We start from the raw sequence: 27,908 nt of genomic DNA on the forward strand, positions 1-27,908 counted from the left end.
GCTGTTGTGAGATATACTGAATTTCTGTTTCCCCAAAGGCCTTTGAAATCCTTGGAGAAAGGTGGTACGAGCCATATTCCGCAGTCCTTACTCGGGCACAGCTTCCATTAGGGAAATTTGCTTGAGTGATGACTGCTGGATTTGGCACTAAGTGGAAAGCATTATCTCCCATGTGACCAAACAGCCGCACAACTGTATGTTAAAGTATCTGCGAGACCAAAATATACTTTAGATTAATATAAGTCTAGATAAACTTAACCTCAAGACGTATAAAACATGAAATTGAGAACAAACATTTATGAAACCAGGTTTATTAAAACTTTTCTACAAGTCAGACTTTATCATCTAGGTTTCCACATATATACATATGTACAGGTTGGACATAGTGTTTTTAGCTTTTGTGGCAGCTTTTCCACCAATATATACAGATTTACTTTTTTTAGGTTTAAACTGTATCACAGATACAAATGTCAAGCAATCATGAGAGATTTAGTGCAATAGAGGTACTTCACCCTTCTCTAATGCTCATGATTCTGTCAAGTTAGTATTGCCAACAAAAATTCACATTAAACTGCTCTTCGACACCTCGGTTATTAAGACACACAAACAACAGCAACTCCCTCCCCCCTCAAAACAGTAAGATATATGCACAAAGTACACAGTACATGAGGTATACAGGGCATTCTCACAATGCATGGTGGTACTGTAGCTTGCCAGGGGTTAGTCTTTAAAATAACTGCATCATTCTAGTGCCATTCTGTCAATGTACAGCATAGTCATTTACCCGTTTAACAAATTCATTTTAGGAACTGTGTATATGTCATCTTAGTGAACCACTTTTAACACAAGTTGATATTTCTGCACATCATCAACCAGGCACACACATGAAACAAAGCAGAAATCTTAGGCAGGACTAGGCTTTACTTATCTCCGACTCAGGAAAGTAATCATTACTTAGATGCATTCATTATCCACATAAATTTGAAATATTATGAATAATCATGCAAAAAAATTTAAGAAAAACAAATGTAGCTAGAGGCAGACGATACACCTGAATAGTCAAGTACGGATCTCTGGAGAATTTAAGTTTCAAGACCAACCAAGTTTTTGTACAGGATTTTAAACCTAAGAGACAGTGCTTTGTAGAACTGAGCCAACAGGAAAACAGAAGGGTTCACATGTACTGTACAAGACCCTTCTCTCTCTTTTCCAAGACAAGGTGCTCCAACCTATGGTGTTGTGTTTTGGTACACGGACATGTGCTGGCACCCTGAGCTTACAAGGGCATAGAATTATATATTCTTTGTCACAGGTAGGCTTAAATAAATTAAAAATGCATTTTATGTTCAGGGAGATGGTATTATATGAAATCCAACTGAAAGGACAGGTATCTTCTCCTCCTTAAAAGGTTACTGGACTAATCTGCCAAAAGCAGTAGAGGAAGACAACAGTGTACATTTAATTATGGATGGATCTTTAATAGTTTCATATAATATACCTGCTAATCGCAGGATCTACCTGACAAGTGAGCAGGTTGTTGGACTTGGTGGGTCAAAACCTCCCTCCACCATTAAAGTGCACTTATAGTCAGAAAATTACTCTATAAAACTGGCAACAAGGTGCTCCTTACTGATTCCTCTCATTAGTTTCCATGTCAGAGTTGGTCTTCCCCCATTTAGTATTTTCACCATCAGGGCTACACATTCCACTTAATACCTGTGGGGGGAAAAGGGGAGGCCTAGCTTCTTTTTGTCTGTCTCTTACATCACCAATAATAAGATTCTGCAATCAAAGATCACCCGGCAGTTGGGTGGTTGATGATGATGCACGAGGCAGAATAGATTCCAGCTGGCTCTTCCACAGCTGTATTGGCCCAGCAGTGCTAATAGTACGCACTTGCCAACAGAGTAAGCAGATATGACTCTGGATCCGCTGAGTAAGTAGTTGCCTGCCTTGTTTATTTACTTGTTTTTTAAACATAGTCACTTTTCTGATTATAATGACACTTTAGAATGTTGTGCATTTGTAATGTGGAAAAATGAAACCCTAAAAAAGATGCCATGTGTGAGAACTGTATGAGGTTTTTGGAGATTTCAGGACTAACAGAAGAAGGAACTTATATCATCACTCTCTCCATGATGCTCTGGAACAATTTGATCAGAAGTTCCTATATCTTGGTCTACATATCCAGGTTCCAAAACTGCTTCAAACCAAGGATGAAGCAAGATCTCTGGAGCAGTGAGTCTTTCCGAGGGTTCCCGTCTCAGCAGGCTACGAATGAGGCATCTGGCTTTGGGAGAAACGTGATCAGGAATACAGAACTGTCCACGGCGGATTTTAGAAAACAGAGTACTAGGGTCTGAGTCATGGAAGGGATAGCGTCCTACTAGGAGGGTATACAGCATTACTCCTAAACTCCAAACGTCAGCTGATTTTCCAGAGTAGGTCCCTGTTGTGTTTAAGATCTCAGGGCTGACATAGGCTGGGCAGCCATGTTTATCTGACAGAGCATCATCTTCCCCCTTGATGATGTGAGTGTCTTCTAGGTTTTCTAGTCTCAGCTGAGTCCTGAGGAAGAGAGAAACAGATGTATGGGTTACAAAACTGTTTTAATAATGAGCACAGAGATAATTTAACACACAAGGCTGTCTGCTGTAACAATCCCTACCGGACCGTGACCAAAGGGAGAAAAACTTAGCTGTGAAAATGTAGCAGAGAAACTGTGAGTGCTAGGCTAGACCTGATCCAGGTGCAAGAAAGGTACAGCTACAGTAACAATGTCACACAATACCGCATACTGTGGGGAAAATAATGTTATTCATAGCCTCTATATTGTTAAAATTCCACAATCGAGGAATACCACTCAGTGCCATTCTACCTAGGTTGTACTGTAACTGTGCTTAGTTAATTGACTACAGTGTTATTACTATTTCCAGTTTAACCATGAGAATGCACCATACAGCAGCATGGTCCAGGTCCCTTTTGCACACACAATGGTGATTAATCCTCCTGCTCATTTATATTTTTTTCCATATGATGGCACATGTCATGCTTCAGTGGCCATCTCTTCTGCAGGTATAGGCTCATCCTAGTTCGTAACTGCACAGGTTAAGCAGAAAGGTTTTACATTAGCTGAGCGGCCATTCCTTTGCTCTTGAATGGCTTTGTTCTGCCTTACAGCTTAATGGTGCGTGAATGCATTAACTGCAGTGTGTCCTCAATGTGACTTCCTATCGTAATGTAAAATACCCATCAGTTCTGTAAACGGAAAATATGACTCAGCCTATGCTGTTGGCCTCTGATTGGCTGCTGTAGCACTAAAACACTGCACCTGTGCTTCTTAGACTAAGAGTCTCCTTACATTGCTTAACCCTCTTGTTACCAAATTTGACGCATATGACATTAGCCTGTGCAATGCTTATTTCCAAATTAGAAAGACTGTGTGCAATCTAACATTTCAGCAAGGGTTTTATCTTATCATAGGTGGAAAAAGCTGCAACAATTTCCTTCAAGGGTCTTACTATTTTGTAGGTTAACATATATCTTTCCTGCTTTAAAAAAGGAGAGGCAGTGTTGGAACAGCTATCTTGCTTTGTACATTAATAAATTCAAACTTAAGAGATACTAGTCAAGTTATAAGAAAATTTACTTTTTAAAATAATTTTGTTTTATTGGGACCTCAGTTATTACTAGTGAAAGAATTTAAAAAACGGTCTTCTCATGGTTAATGTTGTTTACTCACTGCAGTTTTCACTAGAATAAAACTAGTTCCTTTCAGTTTTGTATTGGGCCATGCGACAACACAAGGGCAGAAATGTTCGCTTAAACATTTTTTTCCTGTCTGAATAATTAAAAAAAAAATCAGAAATAGTTCTACCAACCTAGATTTTATACATCTAGTTTTTACAAAGCCTATACTTTGGGCTAAATTTGACTAGACAGTGTCTCTTTAAGCCGTGCATGCTACAAGGAGCTCATTTAACATTTGGGTTCTCAACATAAGATGTAAACCTTCTTCAAGATGCAACATTATTTACTCCATTTTAACCCCTTCATTTCTTTTTTTGTGTGTGGGGGTGGGGTGGGGGGGTTTCAGGGCTCTGACCACATGCAAAGTACACCACATTATGTGGCACTTAGGTCTTAAAACAGGAAGCCTGTCCTCTGTGGAGGAGAGATCAAAGCTTCTACTTGCACTGTAAGTGTACTTGGAGTAGATCAACTCCAACTACACTAACAGAGTGACGGAAATGCGATTTTACAGATCGCTTCTGCAAAAAAAATTGAAAACTGAGGCCCTCATCCTGCCATGAGATCTGTGCTGGTAGCTCCTTGCACTGGTTTCAGAGGGGCTTTGTAAAGGGACAAGAGTCCATCTGCAAAGATCCAATTACAGTACTGCAGCCTAGATTCGTTACACCTTTGTTTTTAAGTCAAAGTTGTTTTCCCTTTGTTTTATAATGCCCCAGCCTCGTTTCATTTACTGTCTGCGCCTTTTTCTCATTTCACTTTGAATCTGATGTTCAAATGCAGTGTATTTTGACATCTGGAGCTAATAAGTTCTCAAATCATTATCGCTTGTACACCAAACAGTTTAATCTGAGCAGCTGCTGAATCAGACAGGAACCTATGCGAGGTAAGTTGAACACAGTCAAACTCAAGAGGAAAAATAAATATTTACAAATCAGAGCCATGACATGTTAGGCGTACACACACACGCACACACCAAGTTGTGCACAGGACAATTTGCAGAGGACAGCTGGTTAAGAACCCTATTTCACTTCTCTACAGTGTTTTCCCCCCCAAAAAAGCTGCCTTTCCTCTAGTCCGCTTGGAAGGTTTTGCAGAACTTTGATTCACTTTGATAGAGTTCTCCTCTAGAAGGGCTATTCCTCCCCGCCACCTCCACAAAGGCCACTCAGTGGGCACTGCTTACCTTTCTTCGGTAGAAAAGACAAATTTCCTGAGCTTGAGGTCACCCAGCACAATGGCCGATTGGTGGCAGTGAGCTACAGCTGAGACGATCTGCTTGAACAGCTTGGCAGCCTCCTCTTCTCGCAGCCTTTTACAGCTCCTCACATAGGAGTGCATGTCCCCAAAGTCCTTCTCAAGGAAGACATAGGCCTTGGTGTCCCCCAGAATCACTTCCACGACCCCAGTGATATTTTTATGAGATGGCAGCTGAACATAAAGTCGAATTTTGTCCTGGTAGTGTTTGAGAGGGAACACCTGTAAAGACAAAATTTTAAAAAAGGATCTCCATTACCAGGAGTGCTAAAGCTGGTCTACCATACAGCAAATTTCCATGGACAATGCTGAGACAACTCGATGGGAGCCAGCCCTCAATATCAACTATGTTAAAAGCCGCTACTGAAATACCTTCCAAAAATATTCAGATATTGTTAATCTGAAGGAGAAGAAAACTTTAAGAACAACTGATGTTTTTGCCTTTCAGTTACTCTGAAGTTTCACACAAGGGTGATCATGGTTACACTGTAAAGTCCTAGTATGCAAACTGCGATAGGCAAAAGGATTAAACCCACGGATGTTTAATTCAGGGAATGGCAGGCAGGCAGATGTTTTGTAAGGATTTGACAGTGTTCTCTCGGTGACATGCTAAGCTTGGTTAAAAGTTACTCACATCCTAGACCTGACTGGAATCAGTGATACACATGGAATGTCATCACTTCTATTCATTTGATATCTCCATGGAGAAACTTGGATACACAACTTACAATTCCCACTTCTCTTCCTTCGTTACCCAATATTACAGTCATTAAAACCTCCCCCCCTTGTCCCAAAGATGCCTTTAGGCCCATCTGCCAAGGAAGGATTAGAAAACACTCCTGATCATCATTGGAGCCAGGCAGCAGGTGGCAGCAGTAAACTCAGAGTCAGCAACTCGCCCATTCAGAAATAGGTCTAAGAGAACAGACAAGCATAGTGTGTTCTTTAAAAGCCCTGCTGACATCTCATGGAAAACTCTGCAAGCAGGGTTAGTCAGGAACAATTCTGCTGTGTGTCATTGTCAGCAGGGGACAGAGGGAGGGAGCAGTGCTGATGGGGCTCCATTTGGCCCTCTGTTTTAATCTAGAGCATTTGCATGGAAGACTGTTTGTTTTCCCCTGAATCTGTGTCTGCTTCTGATCTTTTTATTTCTCACCTTACAAGCCACAGTCCTCTCCACATCTACTAACTGTAGCGACAGTTACTGTAATCCAATGAGGGGAGTAGGGTGACCAGATGTCCCAATTTCATAGGGACAGTCCCGATTTTGGGGTCTTTTTCTTATATAGGCTCCTATTACCCCCCACCCCCTGTCCTGATTTTTCACATTTGCTGTCTGGTCTCTCTGCTGGGGAGCCCTGTATCGCCTAAGTGCGGATCTAGGCAGCTCCACTTCACAGAGCAGATCGAACTTTTCTCATGGGCGAAGCCCGGCTCGAAACTCACCACAACTCCACCCTGCACCCCAGCCTGGCACCGCTATACCAGACCTAAGCGCTCGGCTGGGCCAGTCCCCGCCTGCCACGGCCTCCCCAAGCTCCGTGGCCGGGCCAGACCAACGGGAGGGCGGTGGCGGCAGAACACTGTGTATGGTGGGGATGCTGAGAGCCACTGAACCAAACTGCAAACCCTGGATCTGATGCAAACCCCTTCAAGCCAGGGGTGCAGCACCCGCCCCCCGCCCCCTTAGCTCCAGCACCTACGGCGGAGCCCAAAGCCTGCAGGGTCCGGGCTGGGCGAGGGAACAGTAGCGGGTCTCCAAGCCCCCCCTCCCCAGCAGGCGGATCCCCCCGGGGCAGCGGGCGCCCGGCGCTTACCTTGCAGCGCAGCTCCTGGCCCGTGTGGATGTTGAGCGCCCGGGACACATGCTCCCTGCCGGCCAGGGGCAGCAGCAGGTAGCCGGCGATGAGGCTGGGGCTCTGGGCGCTGCCCGGCGAGGCGGGGGCGCACGGCGAGCCCGGCGCGCTGAGACACTCCTGGGGGCTGCTGGGGCACTCGGAGAGCCGCGGGCACTTGGCCGCGGGGGCGTCCTCGCTGGAGCCGTCCTGCAGCAGCAGCCGCTTGGAGGGGGCGCTCCGGCAGCGGGCGGCCGGCAGCAGGAGTCCCGGGCTGCGGGGCTGCGTCTTGCGGCTCATGGAGACGGAGAGGCGGGGGGCGCTCCCAGCCGGGCGGGCGGAGCGCGGCGGCGAGCGGCTTCCCAGCGGGCTGGGGCGCGCCCGGGGCACATAGAAGGTGGGGGAGGCTCCCACGGCGGGTCCCCGCGGCGGGCGGCGGGAGCTGCTGCTGCTGCTGCTGCTGCAGGGAAGGGCTCCGCGGCGCGTCCCCCAGAGCCGAGCGGGGCAGGTCGGTGCCTCTCGCCTCCGGCTCGGCGTGTGTGTGCAGCGAGCGCAGCGCAGCCAGCCCGGGCTGTGCCCTCCCGGCGTGACTCACCCCGCACACTCACTCGCAGGGTATCTGTCAACAGGGCAGGGTTGTGCAATGGCGAGGAGGGCACATCCCCTCGCCCGGCCTCCCCCCCCCTGCACCCAGGCACCGCGCGCCGAGCAGCAGCAGCCGGGAGCTTTTTCCACAGCCGCTGCCAAGGGCCGGAGTTGGAGAGCTTAAAAGTTCCCTTGACGCAAGGGGAAGTGGGCAGGGGCCAGCGGAGCGAGGCCCGCTCTTATTGGTGCTCCCACCTCATTCAGAAGACACGGGATGACTGGGATGGGCGAAAGCGGCTCTCGTGTAGCACACAGCGGTGCATGCAACGGGGGGTGCATGCAGCTCTGGTGTGTCAAACTCCAGCAATGTATGCGGGGGTGGGGGCGAAGCGGAGGTGTGCGCACCGCTCTGTGTCACCCTCCAGCAATGCATGCAGTCGCGGGGGCGGGGTGCATGCAAATATGTGTTACCTTCCAGCAGTGCATGCAGTGTGTGTGCGGGATCCATGCAGCAGGGTGTGTGTAGGGTGACCAGACAGCAAGAAAAAATCGGGATGGGGTGGGGGGTAATAGGAGCTTATATAAGAAAAAGACCCCAAAATCGGGACTGTCCCTATAAAACTGGGACATCTGGTCACCCTAGGGGTGTGTGCAGCCTTGTTGTGTCCCACTCCAGCAGTGAATACAATTCCTTGTCAGACCCCAGCAGTGCATGCAGCTGGGCATTGCCAGAGACTCTGATTTGTCACACTCCAGTAATGCATATAATTGTGTGTCCAAGCCCCCCACCTATCTGAGAGCTTTTCAAACATTAACGGATTTATCCTCACAAAACTCCAGTGAGACAGGGCAATGTTATTAATCCCATTTTAATGGGGTATCTACAGAGAGATTAAGTGACTTGCCCAAACACATGCAGAAAGGCTGTAGGCAACGGAACTGTGAACTGAATCCAGACCTCCTAAATCATTGGACACTGCCCTTAGCATAAGACCATCCCCTTCACACCTTGGAATCACACCTTGCATGACACTCTCCCCTGCACAAACTAATGTTGCGTGTGTAAAGCTCCAGCACTGCACACAGCTGCATTGCATAGGATTCTGCTGTGTTACCTAGCAACAGTGTATGCAATGTGGCTTTGCATGCAGTTCAGATATAATCTAGCAGTAAGGCATGCAGTTTGACATGGCTCTCCTGTCACATTCCTACAATGCAGGCAGCTAGGCATTTAAAGTGGTGGCGATATCTATGGCAATGCATTAAACTAGGGATTACAGTATTGTTTTCTCACATCACTGTGGCATTCCATGCAGCACTGATATTTTTCAAGCCAAAGTTCAGAATGCAGCAACAAGACGATTACAGAAAACTTTTGATACAGACTGAGACCTGATCTTCCATTTTTTAAAGGTTCGATTTTTACATACAAAAATAGTGCCCACACAACGAATGTGTAAGCGCAAGTCTAAATACATATACCCCTTACTACCTGATTATGAGTCCAAGTCTGGTAGTTAGAGGCACAAATAGAAAGATATGGAGGCAAAACTGGATCATGTGTTACAAAGCTGCATGGAGACCACTCTTTTTGAAAACATGTCCCTAAAGGTGGCATTAACATTTTCTCTACCAGCACTTTATGCAGCTGGGAAACTGCCAGAAATTTCAAATGCTTATGCAGTGGCCATCAATCATCATTTTGTTCTTACATATCCAAACTTCAGCAGACATGGAATGCACTTGGCTGGTAGTGTTGGACTTGGCAGACTGGAACTGAGACCTTGCTGTTACTCAGTCGTTGGCCACTTGCTACTGGGAGATGAGATCTGCATCTCTGCCTCCAACAGATGGCGTTTGAAACAGCTTTCTTGAGATCATGTTTATTTGGAGAAAGCCCGACCCTCAGGGCCTTTCTCCCTGGGGCAGAACAGGTGCTGAGTGGGTTTGTCTACTGCAGACATAACATGACAGGAGGGACATAGCTTGATGCTGATGGATTTAGTTTGTGCTGTCCTGAAGCACAATGAAAGACGGGGTCCTGCAACCAGGTGGACGAGGCTGAACAGAACTTAAAGGAAAGAAAGGCCTAATGGGGCCACAAAGCAGCAAGACACCCCCCCCCCAAAGTCCAGCTCTCCTAAAACTGCTCTAACAAAATAAAAGATATACAGAGATTTCCCTAAAAATGGACCAATGGACACAGCTGAGTTCCTGCTCAGAGTGGATGCACAAGAGACGGACAGGACACGCACAAACACCCTCTCCACAACAGACACAAATAGCCCCGGGATAAGCTTCACCAAGGGTGGAGACCCATGCAGGCACTAGAGAATTGTCACTTTTTCCTTCTGCAGCCCATGCCTCCCTCAGCTACCTCTGTTTTCTTTTCCCCCATTAATGGCTTTCTCCACCCATTCAGTATATCGGAAGCAAGGATTTTTTTTTTTGCATTGATAACCCTGCTGTGCAACACTGAGAATTAGTGCATAGGTGGGATAGTAAAAAAAGGCTAACCCAGCCAGTGTGCATCTGTGATCACAGCTATACATATTATGGTGTAATACATGCCCCTCTCTATTCATTGTAACTATATTAGTGTCTCCTGCCTTTGTTATTCACTGTTTGCAAATATTCATTTGAACTTATTATAGAATGGGTGTTTCATATGTTTACCAGTATTTACATGTGAACATGTGTCTTTGCGTAGGACCAAAAATATTCACTATTTGTCATGCTTCTATTTAAAAAAGTTTCAAAGATCCTGTCGGGTAAAAGACATAGTACCTTGTGACTTAGGTGACCGATCATACCCGGTGAATTGTAGAGTCAAACTGAACAGATTGCAAACCACCTGGCGGCTGAAAATGGTGGCTCCAAATTAATAACAAATCGATTGGCAGAAAGCAGGAGGAGCTCACAGATTATTTGCAAATGGAAAAAAGAGCAACATAGCCAACAAATGTTCCCTACAGATAATTCAGCCAGCTCTAGTTTTGACAGAATTCTTCAGGAGGAATTAAAATTAAAATGTGTTATTTGCATACACACAAATTATCTGTAATACAGCACTGAGACTTGGATAGCAGCACAATGGGCCTCTCATCTGCTAAACTGTATGTTCAATTAGTGTAACAATCCAGATTCTACTCTGCTAATCTATTTTAACAAAATGATGCAAATAAACTAGATGAGGTCTTTTCCATCAGGAAAGTCTACAATTCAATGAATGCAGGTATTTGTTGTGATTCTTAATAGATAACCACTCTGAAGCTTCATATATGCCTTCAGCTACTTTCAGTGTATTTTAAGAAACACATGTAACTCTTGTGCTGGATGACTCATAGCATAGCAGGCCCATTAATATGTTTGAACGTAAGAAGCATATGTCAAAAAGGCATTTCCCAGCGGCTGCATTTTCTCTCTTTTCAGAAATATGGTTCTGTTAAAGGTCTGCAGATTGTTTCTGAAGCAGTTCTCTTCATCTCTCAAAACATGCTATTTTATGTTCTGTGTGTTGTAGGTGAAATATTCCTAAGTGAAAATCTGATCTCTGTCTTTTGTAATTCTGGGAACTTTGCAAGTTTCATTTGGCTTGAAGGATTTAGCTTAAACAAATATGTTATTTTCTACGGCTTAAATAGTGTTGTTTTAGAATAGTTTTTTGGGCAGGTTGTAATATGTATGGACACTGCACAAGATCAATAGCTCCTTTTCTATATATACCGTTTATTCTACTTACTACTCAGTGAAAGAAATTACTGTTTCACTTACAAAAAGTGGATTAAAGCTTTTAATCAAAACCCTAACTATGCAGCCATGTGTACAAGATGTGTACTTGCCTTCAGTCCCAAGCCTGCAAAGGGATCCATCCATATGGCCCCTTTATGCCTGCACAGTGTAGCACTGTGCTCAATATCCCTTTTAAGGAGAAGTGCCTCATTGAGCAACCATTTGATCTCATTATTAGATCTCTTCTCCTGCCTCTCCCCTACCTCTTTGTAGCTTCTTGTGACCCCATACTTGCTGCATGAGGTCTCAAGTTAGACCAGAGTCCTGCAGACAGCTCCATGCGGCACCTGCCCAGATTTGCTTGCATGATCAGAGGTTTAGGTCCTGATCCTGCAAAGACTTATGTATGTGCCGGACTTCATGCACTGTGATTATTATCATAGTTGATTTGTGTTCCAGTAGTGCCAAGAAGCCCCATTGTGTGGATCACTATGGTCCCTTAGAATATGTGTTAGCTACTTATACTAAACAATCTGTTCCAGCTTGCATTTTGCTTTGACGCTGAAAGTACCTTTCCAGACCAGAAGAAGAGCTCTGTGTAAGCTCGAAAACTTGTCTCTCTCCCCAACAGAAGTTGGTCCAATGAAAGATATTGCCTCACCCACCTTGTCTCTCTACAGTCTAGATAGACAGATAAAGGGTGTGAGAGGAAACTGAAGCACAGAAGAACTGCAAACAGAACCCTAATCTCTGCCTCCCAGTCTTACAGTCCGTCTGCTAGACCCCAAATAGTCAATGAGATTGCTCAATGTTGTGTAAAAGTTAATGCATATGGAAGGGTCTTTTCAGACTCAGGGTTTTAGATCTGTAAAGTGTTCAGGGCAGGGAATATATCTTTCCTTGTTTCTGTGATCTACCTAGCATAGGTTTGGGCACTCAGTCTATAATATTAACAAGCACACAGCAGCAGTAAAAGGAGGACAGACATTAATAAACCCATTTAAAAAAAACATCAGTAGCAGTATGAGTCATACTTGTTGGGTGCCGTAGAGTTGTCAGAAAGGGTCTATATTTTGACCCACAATGTTTCTTCCACATGCTGCACTGTAAAACTGGAATTATTTCTGTACACTTGTGCTGTTTTGACCGATTCAAGAAATGCCTGAAAAATGTATGCAAATCCTTGCTATTTATTGAACCTGCCTAGTAACGTGTTTTTCAGCCGTAGCAGGCGAGTGTGCAATGCGTGACAGTTTACCCTGCTTAGCAATGGACTTGAATGGTAGCATGCATGCCTGACAGCGGGGGTCTGGTAAGATGACTAAGCATAAGAGGAATTCAAATAAAAGACGCGTGAAGAACTACACACAGCGTTTGAGCGTTACATATTTGCAGAATGTGGGGCCAACAGGTTTTTCATAAAACGACCTTTCCTTTAGCTTTTGTGATTGACTTTTAGACATCTTATGACATGTTTTTAATCATTAGGTCATGTTCCCTTGCTTTAAAAATCAGAAGACATTAACAAGAGTTCTACTTCCTCTCCCTACATTCTCCTTAGTCAGTTCAGTTCCAAGAATACTACAGCAAATAGATTTTTACCTCCCTAGTAAACACCAAGGGTGAAATTCACTCTTGCTCAGAGGGCCAGCATTCCGCCTAGGTGGCGCTTACATTCCATTTAAGAGCTATTTGCGGACTTAGAAGGCGCATAGGTCTTTGGGCTATTTACCCCTGTGTCATGGACCCTTTGTGCAGGCTAATTCAGCAACAAAGTAGCTGCAAGCCCAGTTTGGCACACGAGACCCTACAGAAAGCCCTGGCATTGGGGCATTACAGGATGGGTCAGGTGTAGACAGGCGAGTGGCTGGGATGGGTATTGGGGCCCCTCTGTACCACTTCAATGTCATAGTGGCATAAAATGAGCATAGTCGGTGAGACTGCTGTAGTCTGCCAAATTGGCCTCTGGCAACGCCCAACTAGGCTAAGGATGCATCTGGCCTGTGTGCTTGCACAGGGATGAGTTTCACTCCAAATGCATCTATGAACATTCCCAAGGGATTTATTTAATCCAGTGAGCATCAAGGTAGGTAATGCTGTAAAACATACGTCAGTGCAAAAGAGAATTTACAAACTGAATGCATTGATGCCAGGAAGAAATATTGAATTTGTAGACTAGTTTTACAGTTCATGCACCATAGTAATTAAACATTCTGAGCCAAATCCTCAAAAGGGTGCACCATTCATGCACATACCCAGATTTGTGTACCCAGATAGGGGCATTTATGCACCTAAATTGGCAAGTGTTCCCTTTGTAAATGCACATCATTTTATCATTTATTTGTGGAAGCACCCACTGTGTGATAAGTGTTTGGAAAGTGCCTAAGGTACCAGCTCCAAGGAGCTCACAGTCTGAGGATGTGACAAAACCTGGCTGTAAAGACTAAATCCTGCCCTGGAAACGGATGATAAAAGAAAGAACGCTGCCTGCTGTGTCCTCTGCTACTGGAATCCTGACTGCGAGGAAGCACCCTGCACCACCCCTGAGCTAGTACTTTCTGCTGACTGTGGCATATGTGTTCTGAACGCTACAAAAGATCTAGTAGAATACAGAAAGTTCAGGGCACTGGTGAAAGGCTCCATTCTTTTCCTCCCATGAACACACCAATATGTATTTTTAACTGAAATAAATATTCTTCACTATTCTTGCTTGGCTTTTCTGGCTCCATTTCCTGCATCTGCTAGATTCACACTGTTAAAAAGCAGAGAGGGATTTCTCTGGTGGGTAGTGCTCTGACTAGAATTCCCTTACCTTGATTTGCTATTTTATTTATTTACCGTAACTTCTGTGGGCAGTCCTTTGCAGCACTTACTCTTGGTCTGCCCTCTCCCATTCATCACTATGATCACTTACAATTAAAGTGACTGTCATGGCAAAAAATGAAGTAATAATTTTAGTGATCAGCCAAAAAAGCCATGGCACACAATTATTTTAGCTAATATTAAATTGCCATTCAAAATATGAAAAGTCAAATATCTTATTTTACATCAGAAATTGTTCCAAGCCATGTAATGATATTTAAACTAGTACTGTAATAGCAAAATCTCCATATGCTACTAAGCTGGCCATATACAGAGCCACATTTGTAACAATGCAGGGAGTTGGTTTATTCAGAGTGATAAGGACCATGACTTCTTACAAAAGAGGAAAAAGATACTGTAAGTCATGTTTTCTGCCATGGAAATCACATGCATGGCAAACATACTAGAATTATAGATACTAGCTCAGGGGTGGCCAACCTGTGGCTCTGGAGCCACATGCGGCTCTTCAGAAGTTAATATGTGGCTCCTCGTATAGGCACCGACTCCAGGACTGGAGCTACAGGCGCCAACTTTCCAATGTGCCGGGAGTGCTCACTGCTCAACCCCCACTCCACTCCTTCCTGCCCCCTCCCCTCAGCCTGCAGTGCCCTTGCTCCTCCTCCTCCATCCCAGAGCCTCCTGCCCACCACAAAACATCTGATTGGGAGGTGCGGGGAGGGATGGAGGGAGGGGGAGGCGCTGATCGATGGGGAAGCCGGTGAGTGGGAAGTGCTGGGAGCAGGGCGGGGGAGGGGGGGAGAGGAGGTGATTGAGGGCTGCTGACGTATCACTGTGGCTCTTCGGCAATGTACGTTAGTAAATTCTGGCTCCTTTTCAGGCTCAGGTTGGCAACCCCTGTACTAGAATTTAACAACAGATTTTATGCTAGAACAAGATTTAACACACACAACAGAAAAACAAAGTAAAATCAACAAACTTAAATGTAATGGCATTCTTATGTACTGCCTTGATTTATGCAGGCATTCTCAAGCTGGGGTCGCAACCCCTCAGGGGGTCATGAGGTTATTACCTGGGGGTCACAAGCTGTCAGCCCCGTGCCTGGTGGGGCTTGGGCCGTCAGCCCCATGCCCACATTACATTTAAATTAAATTAAATTTTAAATCCCTGGTTTTAATTTATAAGGGGGGGAGGTCGCCCTCAGAGGCTTGCTGTGTGAAAGGGGTCATCAATACAAAAGTGTGAGAATTACTGATTTATAGCCTATCTGGAAGTGTTGTTAGAGGTGGTATTGGCAGGAAATATAAACAGTCCCCTTTGGGGACCAGATCACAATGATGCAGAGTCTCATGAACTGCATCTTCTGACTTTGCTCCTTTCCGATCTAGGGAGCATGAAAGCTTCTTCTGTTATTTGAGGTCTCTTTGAAATTCTCACATTGGAGGTTCAGATTTTAAACCTCACATCACCATTTTTCTCCAGAAGCTGATTGCATAAGTTAGAACAGCGAGAGAGTGTCTTTCCATTTCCCTTCTGGTCAAGATGATATTATTCATACTGAGTTTACAAGCAGACCATTCCTTTGATAAACTCCCTGCGCCATTCAGTTCACACGCATGGTTTCAACCGCTGTTTCATGTGGGGTGATCAGACAGTAAGTGTGAAAAATCAGGGCGAGGGGTGGGGGGTAATAGGCACCTCTATAAGACAACGCCCCAAATATCGGGAGACATCTGGTCACCCTAGTTTCATGGATTGGAATAAAATCAGCATAATCTCTTAAAACAAACTGCCTATTTAGGTCCTGATCCTGGGAAGACTTAGGCACAAGCTTAAGTTTGTACACTACGGGTGAAATCCTGGCCCCACTCAAGTCAGTGGCAAAATTCAATTTAGTCAAGATTCATGCTATGAGTAATCCCATTGACGTCATTGAGGCTACTCAGACTGTATAAAGTTAGGCACATGCATTGTATTTTGGCTGCTTAACAATCAATTACTTTTCACCTCTGATATTTATTGATTAGCAACTCGGAGTCAGGAAGCAGAATTTCCTATCTAGGCATGTGATTTTCCTATGAGAATTAATTTGGCAATATTTACCCCATTAAAAAGCTTTCCCTCCACTACAATAAGTAGGTCATTGCCAGAAAAATAACTCATTATCCATGCAAGCATTTGCCATCTTACTTTCAATCACAGAATGTATATCAACAGACATGGCGTTTGATTCCTTTGCAGACTAAATCTGTATTTGCAATGGGGTGCCTTCTATTTAAAGCTACTGACTGTAAGGAGAAGAAAGTAGGAAGTTACTTACAATTACTTAGCACTTTTCATTCAGAAGGACCTCAGCTCTAAGGTACTTCCCTCTAAATTACTGCATTTTACCTATTATTGAAATGCAGCTACCCAGTATATAACATAGTACAGCACAACATACAACCCGAGATCGGTATGCACAGATGTTTAATCAAATAGGTGATAAATATCTAGTTAAAGCTAGAGTGGAATTTAGACAGGATTCAGTACATTCTCAAGTTAGAGCTTAGGCCATGATACCAAGTTTTAAACCCTCTACTCTTGAACAAAGTGACATGGAATATTATTGATGGCAGGTAGTCAGAACCTCTGTTTGACATCTCCTCAGCAATAGGGTGACCAGATAGCAAGTGGCAAGCATTCTTCCAGGCTGGTTGAGCTCACAGCTCAGGAGTGGTAATGATAAACATATCTTTGATTCAGATGCATGTTCTTAATTTGTGGTGCTGTTTTGTTCTTCCAAGAAATCCTGGCATAATTACTTTCATAATCGCACTGTGGGCACACTTCACTGATTACACCAATCTGGAAATGTCAGATATCCCCTAACTCTGAAATACGGAATTCTATTAATTCAGAAGAACCTTTCCAGGTGAGAGGACTTTGTAAATGGCACCCACGCTAGGGCACTATTGAAAGCTCTAGGGTAGGACTGCATGGATTCTTTTGCCTGTTCTTTCAACCACTATACCTTTAATCACTTATGGCCTGACCCCAAGAGGATCCTTAATTTTAGAGGGAGTGACAGGAGCTCTCAGTATCTCTTAGGAACAGGCTATTGATTTGCATGCCGCCTGCTTCCTTCCTGATCCAGGTTTAGGTATGCGTGACTTTTCTTACTTTTTTTAGGGCATCTCTTTACAGAAAAATGCTAAATCCTGATTCTCCTTCCTATAATCTTGTTGCAAAATTACTTGACGTCAAACAGTGAGATAAAATATACTCTTTGATTCTTTAATGTATGCATGCTTACAGCAAAAACACATGATGAGTTGAAACAAACTGTGCCTAAGGGTCCACTTCCATGAATCACAGTGATTAGTTTATTCATTGCCAATACTTCATTTCTGTGCTCTATTTCCCTGAAGTTTTCTTCTTCTTCTAGAGCCGGGTTTCTGCATAACATGGAACTCTCTGAATAGGGAGGTTGTCTATTCTCCCCTATTCACCACTGCATAGACAAAACCAATGCTCAAGAAAGCTTTTTGCAAATGAACAATAAACACCCACTACCAAGAACAAACAACATTGGGTTCCTTGGGAACTCCTAGGCCTCAGTTCCACCCCATGCGCCAGCCACTTTGCATTGCTCCACCAGTGCCGAGGAACTCTAAACCTTGTGGGCCTGGTCTCCCAGAGGATACTCCCTGTGTAGGGGGATTCTGAGACAGTACAGGAGCTGCTGTAGGGACGCCTATGCTTCCTTGGCTCTCAGCCTGAAGGGCATGACTGGGGCTTTCCCTTCCTCACATAGTTGTAACAAGCCCTTGGAGCTCTTGGCAGCTGGTATATGTTAGAACACCTGTGTTGGGCACCAGCCCAATGTCAGGGCTGGCTCCAGGGTTTTTTCTGCCCCAAGCAGCAAAAAGAAAAAAAACAAACAACCCCCCGCGATCTGCAGCTCTACTGCCGCCACTTCAGTCTTCGGCAATTCGGCAGCTGGTCCTTCGCTCCGAGAGGAAGTAAGGGACCTGCCGCCGAATTGCCGCCGAAGACCCGGATGTGCCGCCCCTCACCGTTGGCCGCCCCAAGCAGCTGCTGGCTGGGCTGGTGCCTGGAGCCGGCCCTGCCCACTGCATAAAAACCCCAGATTGGGACAGTGCAAAAGGCACTTCACACACCCCACCCAGTGCATCAAGTGCACAGCAATAGCAGCGGAGGATCTGACCCTCAATACTTCAGTATCAACTGGCAAATCGTTTCTAGTAAAACGTATCAATAAAGAGCCATCCATCCGTTCTATCGCCAAAAGGGCAAAGGCCTCCTCTTGGCCCTGCTCAGCTGACCAGTGGGAACACGGAGGCCAATAGCTGTTCCATGCATGTAATGAAATGAATCAAGATTGGCCAAACAGATCAGAGAAGAGAGTTTGTTCCAGGACTGCAATCAATGCAGTTAATCTGCTTTAGGCAATTGAAAATCATATGCAATATCTCAGTGATTTCTGAGTATTATCAGAAAAACTCTAATGTAGCTGGAAGGATCCCATAACTATTTAAGTCATGGCTTTAGAGGGCAAGTCCTGGACATTCTCAAAAAAGCTCTCTCTGATTATAAAGGAAACCACCCTCAATTTAAATACAAATACTGCTTCAGACATCATATGTAACTGCTATTAAAGTAAGGCAGGTATCTTCTGCCAAACTGTTAAATTTCTTTCCTTCAAAGAGTAAAAGGATCTCAGACTTTATAGGGCTGAACTTGCTATTCAAGTTTCATGACTTCACAGACGTTGCCTAACTCAAGCTAGGGAAGAAAGGAAGGAAAAATCATTTATTGTGAGACAGGAATGTGAACATTCAAAGAATACTTTCCACTTATTGCATAACTGATATGGGTGCTGACCTACTTGCTTTCCTTTTCCTTATAATATTGCACTTCAGGTTTGCCGGGTATTTCTCATATCTTTACTGCCTTATCCAGGCACTTTAAATACTAGAGACTGGGTACATATATGCAAAGTGCCCGATTCAGAGATATGCTGAGCACCTGCACCTCCAATTAAAACCCTCCAACTTGATCTCAGGATCAAGCCCTAACTCTTAAAATCTGGTAAACAAACATATCGAGGAGATAGGGTGACCAGACGTCTGGATAAAATTGGGGCCATCCCGATATTTGGGTGGTTGTCTCGTGTCCCGATATTTTGCTCCGCCGGCAGCACTCCGGTTTGTTTTTGTTTGCTCCGCCGACACCCTGCCCCCCCCATGTGTCCCGATATTTTCTTCATCTCATCTGGTCACCCTACCAAGAGAGCAATCTCTAGTCTAGCATCGCTCATAAGAACGCAAGGATAATGAACTTCAGGATAATGAATGTGTAGCTATCTGAGAATATATTAATATGAACACTGCACTATAGCAAACTGGATCAGACTGCAGCGCACAATAGGGCTAGTTCAGTCCAGCAACTGTCTTCCATTTTGCAGGTACAAATCACTCTGCATACAATTTGCACCTGTATTTATCTCCCTTATATGTCCAAATCCCTTATTTGCAGACACATTCAAGCACCCTGACATCTTAGTGATCAAAATTACTGGTGCCCACAATTTTGCAGCTAAAAACACAGGCTGCATCTACCCCACAAAACCCCACAGCAGTGAGTCTCAGAGCCCAGGTCAACCTACTTGGGCTCGCAGGGCTTGCATTACGGGGCTAAAACTAGTAGTGTAAACCTTCCAGCCTCTGAGACCCTCCCCTCTCCCTGGGTTTCAAAGCCCGGGCTCCAACCCAAGTGGGATCATCTACATTGCTACTTGTAGCCCCGTAACGTGAGCCCAAGTCAGTTGACCTGGGCTCTGAGATTTGCTGCCTCAGGATTTGTTTCGCAGTGTAGACATACTGACAGAGTACACCTACACTGGAAAAAAAAGACCCACAATGCTGATGCGTCTGACCCAGATCAGCTGACAGAGGCTTTCAGAGCTCAGACTGTGGGGCTAAAATTTGCTGTGTAGACGTTTGGGCTTGGGCTGAAGCGTGGGCTTTGGGATCCTCCCCCCCCACATGCAGCATCCCAGAGCTCAGGCTCCAACTTAAGCCCAAACATCTATACACCAATTTTACAGCCCCACAGCCCAAGTCAGCTGACACAGGCTAGCTGCAGGTATTTCACTGCTGGGTAGACTTACTCACAGAGGCCTGATTGAGCCCAAGGTTAAAATTTGGCCCAGGAAGTGCATTATTAGTGCAACTGAATCAAAAGTAAAGGCACCCCAGATCACATCCCCTTGAAAATCTTGACCACAGAGCCTCCTACCATGAGTAGCCCCAGCAACAACAGAGACGTCTCACTGGGATGGCTCACAGTAGAAACAGTGCACCCAGTAGCAAGCATTTTGCAGGCTTGGACCGAAATTGATATCTTTAGAATGCTTTGAAAATGAGCACACTGCTGACGAAGGAGGTTACATTTTGCACATACATTTTATTTATAAAATGCAACATTTTAGAGGTTCAGGGAGAAAAACAAACAAGTTAAACTGGAATGCTTCACACTTGGCAGTTTAAGAAATGCTTTCAGTTATAGCTGACACCTTCAACTTTGCCTTCAAATGAAACACTTCAAATAACAATCAGTTACACAACCTGCTTACAATCAGCAGCTTATCTCACAAGACCTCCAATAACAAATTTTTCTTTGTGGTAACAGTGTGTCCAGCTGACTTCTACGGCATTGATTGGGTTTGTTTATTCTGACTGTCAATCGCTCTTTTAAGTACTTCATCTGGCTCAAGATCTGATCTCTTAACATCTAAATGGCTACAGCCAATTTTAGGGCAGCTATTAAAAAGAAAAATAAATAAATCAGAAGAATTATATTAGTCACCTGAATGTAGCATTTGCTGTTTTATATTTTATTCCCACCCTCCCCCCAGAGAAACTTTGTCAGTGATTTGCTGCAGCTTTTCCTTGATGGATAATAAATCTCTGTTGGGAAAAAAAAGTCTAATTATCTTAATAGGTGGGAGTTGATGTCTCAAGGGAATGAGTGTAATGAGATATAAAGACTTTCACCTGTTGATCACTGTCTTAAATCCAACGAGTTGCCAGTGTTACTAATAATACAGTTACTTACTGTAATCATTGTATTTATATATTGCTTTATATCTTCAAAGCACTGTATTCTCCCCCCACCAATCTGTGGTGAATAAGTATTAGCCTCCTTATATAGATAGGGAAACAGATTAAAGAGGTTAAGTGACTTGCCCAGAGCCACAGAGTGAGTCAGTGGGAGAGCTAGGGTTATGAAAAGTGATGAGTCCTCACAAGAACGGAGGGGGAGAGGATTGTGGGTCATATTAGTGATCTCTAAAAGTAGAACAAATACAGAGTTTGATATTTGGCTGCAGGTAGTCAGGTAAAGTCAGATTACTTCTACAGTGAAAGATATTCAGGGATGGGTATCTTTTTCCCTTGCTAGTGGAGACAGATGTATATGGATAATGCCCACAGTTAAAACATTTGAGGACTCACTTCTTTTGGAACCTAGTTTGTTTTTGGGAAGGAATTTTGTCTAGGACTTGGAATACAGAGTCAGCTCTCATCTCTTCTATTCCAGGCTTTGTCACTGGCTTGCTGTGTCTGCCTTGGGCAAATCACTTAATCACGCTGTGCCTCAGTTTTTCAATCTATAAACTGGTTAGAATAATAATTATCTGTCTGATAGAAGTGTTGCAAGGCTTAATTAAGGTTTGTCAAGTGCCTTGAAAGTCTCATATAAAACACTTCCTGTAAGTATTAGCACTACTGTGACCAGTGCATGAAATTTTCCCAGGCTGTGGAAGGCACCGTGCAAGGTGTTGGGGAAGCCACAAGAGCAGTATGCAGCAGTCCCTTAAGCTGCAGTGGAGCTGAGCTGCATAGCAGGCTTCTTTGTGGGAGCACAGAAGGTGGAGGCTGCGGGCAAGCCAGGTGAAATGGCTGAGAGACAGTCAATGGTCTGTGAAGTACACCTGTCAAGTCCACAGGCCCTGAGGAAAGAAGACTATGCAGCTTGCTGTAGCCAGTACTACACTGCTTTGCCTATAGCAATGGCTGTAGCTCTAGGATGAGGATGGGGAGAGGATTCTGTTCCGCACTCTGTTCCCTCAGGTACTCATTGATCTCCCTGACAAAGTGCATTAACTTGGGCTTTGCCTAACAGACCAGGTTTTGCCTTTAAACCACATTAGGAATGTTTGCTCCCACTGGAACACCACTGTGAAGAATGCAATCATGTAGCAGCACAATAGAAAACACTGGGAGCTTGAGAGAGTAGGTCTGAATGGTTTCTATAGACCTAGCAGGTTGTGGCATTTCAAAAACCGATTCTGTATTTCCAGAACAAATGTTAATTATACATCAACTCAGCTCATTTTAAACAGACAGATCTACGCAGAACTTAGAGTTACATGTAGCGTGCCTAACTGACCTTTCTAAATGTAATTAGAGCAAACCCTTGTTATTGTTGTCATGTGCACTTCTAACATACCATATGATTACATCAAAAATATTACATTAAACAATGTTAAGGTTGCCGGTCAAGCACTCAAAAGTTTGTTAATTAATGTAGCATTTCCTATCAGGAATTTAGCCCTAGGAAATATCAAAGGGACCATTCATTGTGGGTAAACGCTGAGACTTCTCAATTCGGACAGCTGTTTCTGGGTCCTGATCTGAAGTCACACCAAGAGGGAGGTAATAATGTAAATACAAAGGTCCCGTGTTTTCAGTATTTACAAGTCAAACATTTTATTGTGAAATCTGGACATGAGGAGACTCTCGAGACCTTTAACCACATTTGAGGAGTTGACCCAGGAGAAAGCTAGAAACAAAGGTTTAAATGTATAAGATATACACAATTTTGATTGAAAAAGCTGTTGAGGGATTTGGACAAAGAAACTGACCTTGATGATTAGGTCTCTCTATGGGAAAGTGGATATACATCTTCAATTTGTGGAGCTCAAAGAAAAATTTATAAATTACTGTATAGATGGCATTGGACTCTAGTTAAGATCCATCATATTTTTGCTAGTAGGGAGGCATTCCATTGGAGAGGTGGCTGGAAAAGGGGAACATACTTGATCATGTGGTAGTGGTGTCCAGAAATTTGTTTTTTGGAGGAAATTATTAAAGGGATTCATCTTATGACAAAATGCTGGCTTCCAAGAGATCCCCTGACCTGCTTACTTAATGCTCCAGCAAAGGATCTGCATTTTACAACAGCAATCAAAAATAAATTAATGTATTGTTCTAACTGTACAGCTAGACTCTGTATTGCACATTACTGGAAAAATGTGACTCCATCTCCGATGGAACGGGGTACAATAAAATTTGGACTGTTCTTGTAATGGAAAAGCTTTCATACCAAGTACATACACAAGAAGTGCCAAAAATAGGATAGGTATTCAGAAATGTGGTCACTCTTTCTAGTATACTCAGAGGAGGAGGGCTCTCTAGCAGGTAAGCCAGAATCTTTAGCCATGTTCTTTGAATAGTAACCTGATACTGAATAAGTAAGGTACAATGTAGTATGTTACCATTTTATTTTAACTTTGCCTTAACAAAAAGTTCAAAAAATTAGGAAATGCCAGAAGTGCAATTTGAATTCTCGCATTTTCTAAATTTTAAGTGCTTGACTTGGCAACCTTAATATAGGGATGTGTGTTTCCATGTAATTTCCTTAGTTTCTTAAAAAGCAAACGGAAAAAACAGATTCTATCATGTGGAAGCACACTGACTCCCATGTGGGTCATCAGCAAGATTAGAACCTTTAGATTCATAGCAACAACCTCTGTGACTTGAGCTATCTGAGTAGCAGGGCTGTTATTGTCCATGTGGACCATCCTCTGGAGGAGGAAGAGACTCATTTTGCTAGTGGATTTCACTGCTGATTACTGACAGCAGAGGAACGTTAAGACTTGGTACGACTTTGTTCAATTCCAGGTTCTGGAGGGGAGTGTGTCTAGTGGTTATAGGCTGTTCTGCCCTTGTCCCCACAGCCTGTTCCTCTTTGCTCCCACCCTTTGGCTCCTGTTGCTACCTTTTTTGGCTCCTTTCCACTTCCCAACTGCTGTCCCGCTTTGTCCTATCCCCCAACCCAGCTTCTCTGCCTCTGCCTCCCTGTCCCCTCTGACTCCTATTGCTCCCAGAGCACCAATCTCCCTTCACCCATTTGCATTCTAGTCAGATTGCTTTCTCCCTGTTATCCATTTGAGCGGCTAGCACAACAGCAACTTTCCTGAAGTCAGGGAGAACAATTTCAGGGAAAGTCCTACTCAGTCCTGTGATGGTGCATGCACAGTCACTGTGGGGATAGTGCACGAGCAGCCAGTCATCACACGGGAGCTGAGTGCAGCGTACGTATGTTCAGTGCAAATAGAATCTTTGGAGAATAATACCATCAGCCTCTTACAAACCTCTCCTGAGCATGTGCAAAACTGCAAATTTTTCAGAGGCTTATAACATGGCCAAACACATGCGGCTTGGTGAAAATCAGTCTCTCTCTGACACCACAGTGACCTCACTGGCAAATATCATGGCCCTGCTTCCCACCATAAGACACAGAATATATGTTTTCAACATAGGCAAACCCATATTTTCCCTGATCTCATTCTTAAATGGCTGAAATCTTTTTGCTGAAATTAAACAACAATAACAGCAGTCACCTGATCTAGACACCCAGCATGGAAAAATATGTGCCCTGAATTTAACAAAGTTATAAGCAGCTGAAAATAGGGTCTTTTTATGGAAAGTGTCAAGCAACCTTAACCATAGGCAGTACTACCAGCATTATCTATGGTAAAAAGTGTTTTCCTGAATTATGGAAGGGACGGTACAGCTTATTTTTCTGGCTGAACATTCTTCCCTTCATCTAGGGGTTTATAATTTTCTGTATTAGTTCCTTTTTCTTATTGTAGTACAATATATAAGCTATAAAAAGAAGGCAGTACTATCTTTTCCCTTCCATTTGCAAAAGAGTTACATTATTTTTTACATCAACTTTGACAGTTTAAAAATAACACATGGTAAGGGAAAAAAAATGAACTAGCAACTTTAAGATGTTAAAATTTCTCTGTATTGTTAAGGACTGTACTAGATCTCTGTTATTTTGTTGTGCAGGTACAGTGAATGGCTGTTACTTTCCCATACACTTGCTGAATGTTTCCTTAAATATTGTTTTTATTAAACAACAACAAAAAAAGGTATCCTCCATGTGCACAGTACTAATGGGGAGACTGATTTGGGGCAGACATTTAAATATTACTTCCTTCAGCCTTGCCAACACAAATAAATTTCATAGAACAAGTGAAATATGATTCCACATACACAGCAAGCCAAGTATCCCCCCCACATTCTTGCTAACTTACCATGCCTTTTTCTTTTGATTTTCTCGACGCTGTATAATTTTTAGAATGGCTTCTTCTTCGTAGGAATGGCCACAGACTTTATTTCGAACTGGCTTCTGCATTTCCATCTGCAATCAATATGACTGTACTTAACAGAACTAATGATGACCTTGAAAACATTCTCAGACCTGCCCTGGGATGTTGCTAACAACCCCAGTTAGAGCTGACTGGTAAATGGAAATCAACTACATGGAAAAAAACAATTCCTCATTTTTTGGGGAAAAACCATCATCCCAAAACAGGACAAAAAATGCAATATTTTTGGTGGGAACAGATTTCCAGAAAAATTCTGCTTTGGAAGAATCAACATGAACATTTTTGGATTGTTCGTTACTGCCTTGAAGACTTGTGTCAGTTTCATTTTCTGTCTGAAAAGGAAATTGGCAAGGACCTTCTGGATGGGCAGCTGTCATTTTGATTTTCCCAATGGAAAATTTTGGATTTTGCAAAAAGAGCATTTTTCAAACAGAAAATCATTCTGACAGAAAATTCCCAACTATCTTGCGCCCCACTGAATACAGTTTGTCGGTATCATCCTTCCTTCTCTCTAGCTATTATTACAATCAAGTTTAACTTTCACAACTATCCAGGCCCCCATGTGTTAGGAAGGTGTTATCTTGTGGAAGAAAGTATTGTCCTCTGGCAACAAAATATAATTCAACTCCAAGCCCCACACACGAGAGTCTCTTGCTTAATGTGGCAGGAAGTCCCTGTAGTCCATATGCTGTACTACTCAAATTACAGGATCATAGAGTCAGAAGGGACCTCAGGAGGACATCTAGTCCAACCCCCTGCTCAAAGCAAGACCAATCCCCAGATTTTTACCCCAGTTCCCCAAATGTCCCCCTCAAGAACTGAACTTACAACCCTAGATTTAGCAGGCCAATGCTCAAACCACTGAGCTATCCCTCCCGCCGTGTGATAAGTTGCATTATTCCCATGAGGTTTTATTTCAGCAACATGACCATTGTCTGGATTCTAAAAATCAATCTATATATATACCGGTAGCTAACAAGTATGTTATATAGGTAGGAATGTGAATAGAATGATAATGGCTATGAAGATGCAGTGAAGTAACTGAAGATGGGAAATATTTATCTGCTACAGTAATAGTAATAGCATACCTGTGTGATAGGACAAATAACGTTAATCTGACTTTGAGTCACTGCTATATCTTCATCTATTTGTTCGATGGACTCATTTGCATCAGTATTTGACCGGGGACCAACTACAATGAGAAAAGACAAATTATTGATTTTCATCCAGCTTTTAATATCCAGTCACCATTAAAAAAAATCAGCATGTGTCACTCACTGTGGTAATTGAGATGCCGCAGTTTTCCCCTAAATAGGAAACAATTGTAATAACTGTGTGGTATCTGCTAGGAAATGTTGATTTTTAAATGGTGACCATGATTTTTATTTAATACCAAGAGAGGGAAATGGAAGCCTGATTCAGCAAAAACCTACATGGTGGTGGGATTTGTTACTTCTATTAAAAATCTCTGCATTTACCAAATCAGAGACACAAATTCTGTTCTTGCCCCAAAGTAAATCCAGAATAACACTGCTGACTTTAGTGGAGATCTGCTGGTTTTCACTGGTGTAAATGAAAGTAGAATACGGTCTAGGTTTTTTCCATGACCCAAAACAATCCTTACAAAACTATTTAAAAAAAAAAACAACCCACCAACCATTTTATTTAACCCTGTAACAGTGACAGAGAACCTCTCCTAAGGTATGTGAAGAAGAGCCCATTTTCAAAGTTCAATCTGAACAGCTACCATATGTACTTGCACATAAGCTGACCTGTGTCTAGGCAGGCCCTTTTATTTGTCATGTATATAATGATTAAAAGTCCCTGACCCACATATGAGATGAGCAGACCTATAAAAAACCAAAACAAAACAATCACATCCTTGCAGCAGTGCCAGAGGAGAGGGGAAGTACTACCATCCCCCCATTGTTTAATCACTTGGGGGCTTTAGTGACCCTGTGGCCCACCCAGCACGCACCTCTGGTGTCACTACTTTCCGAAGTGGTACCAGAGGACATCTGTTCTCAGGCAGCATCCACCCTTCATAGAGCCCAGACTGTAGTCCAGATACTTAACCATAGGAGCAGGCTGGGTACAGAATTGCTGGTGGTGGTGGCCCCTTTCATCGTACCACCTCTTGCTACTGGTTATATTTTGTTTTTATATATTTCCATCTTCCTCTTTCCCTGCCCAAATTGCCCACCTCCCTCCCCCTTCTAACAGCCAATCCACAAAGAAGTGTCAAAATGGCTGTGGGATGATTCCGACGTGAGTATGCAATCAGGCTAATAACCAGGACAGGTCTATTTTTGGAGAACATCTTTGTTAAGAAGGCCCCACTCACTCAAATCCTGGAGAAGCAGCAAACAAGATTAAGACATACCAACAAAACAGATTGGTGAGTTTTATCTGCAAAACAGGCCCTTCAAGAGAACCATTGGCAAGTCTGAAGAAAAAAA

General features: G+C 43.5%; 2 protein-coding genes across 4 annotated transcripts in view; both read right to left on the reverse strand.

The window, feature by feature from the left end:
• Positions 1-295: 295 nt before the first annotated feature.
• Positions 296-8,808, reverse strand: TRIB1 (tribbles pseudokinase 1). Its single transcript, XM_045006082.1, has 3 exons — positions 6,825-8,808; positions 4,937-5,229; positions 296-2,568 (listed from the first exon to the last, which is right to left on the reverse strand). The coding sequence occupies exons 1-3, from the start codon at positions 7,140-7,142 to the stop codon at positions 2,100-2,102; spliced, it is 1,080 nt and encodes a 359-aa protein (XP_044862017.1). The 5' UTR covers positions 7,143-8,808; the 3' UTR covers positions 296-2,099.
• An 11,630-nt stretch (positions 8,809-20,438) lies between these two features.
• NSMCE2 (NSE2 (MMS21) homolog, SMC5-SMC6 complex SUMO ligase) overlaps positions 20,439-27,908 on the reverse strand; it is a 169,313-nt gene continuing 161,843 nt past the window's right edge. For all 3 annotated transcript variants that reach the window (XM_045004784.1, XM_045004785.1, XM_045004786.1), the window contains exons 5-7: positions 26,538-26,641; positions 25,375-25,481; positions 20,439-20,806 (exon numbers count right to left, since the gene is read on the reverse strand). In XM_045004784.1, the coding sequence (XP_044860719.1) occupies positions 20,692-20,806; positions 25,375-25,481; positions 26,538-26,641 (326 nt within the window). In that variant the 3' untranslated portion in view covers positions 20,439-20,691. The remainder of the gene's footprint in view (positions 20,807-25,374; positions 25,482-26,537; positions 26,642-27,908) is intronic.

This window comes from Mauremys mutica, chromosome 2 (assembly GCF_020497125.1).
Source record: "Mauremys mutica isolate MM-2020 ecotype Southern chromosome 2, ASM2049712v1, whole genome shotgun sequence".
Classification (NCBI taxonomy): domain Eukaryota; kingdom Metazoa; phylum Chordata; order Testudines; family Geoemydidae; genus Mauremys; species Mauremys mutica.

Excerpts from the sequence above, each read along its gene's own strand:
- TRIB1 (XM_045006082.1), bottom strand. The coding sequence starts at position 7,142 with ATGAGCCGCAAGACGCAGCCCCGCAGCCCGGGACTCCTGCTGCCGGCC. Across the intron at positions 5,230-6,824 it reads GCCAGGAGCTGCGCTGCAAG|GTGTTCCCTCTCAAACACTA; the intron begins GTAAGCGCCGGG and ends TTGTCTTTACAG. Across the intron at positions 2,569-4,936 it reads GTCTTTTCTACCGAAGAAAG|GACTCAGCTGAGACTAGAAA; the intron begins GTAAGCAGTGCC and ends TCTCTTCCTCAG.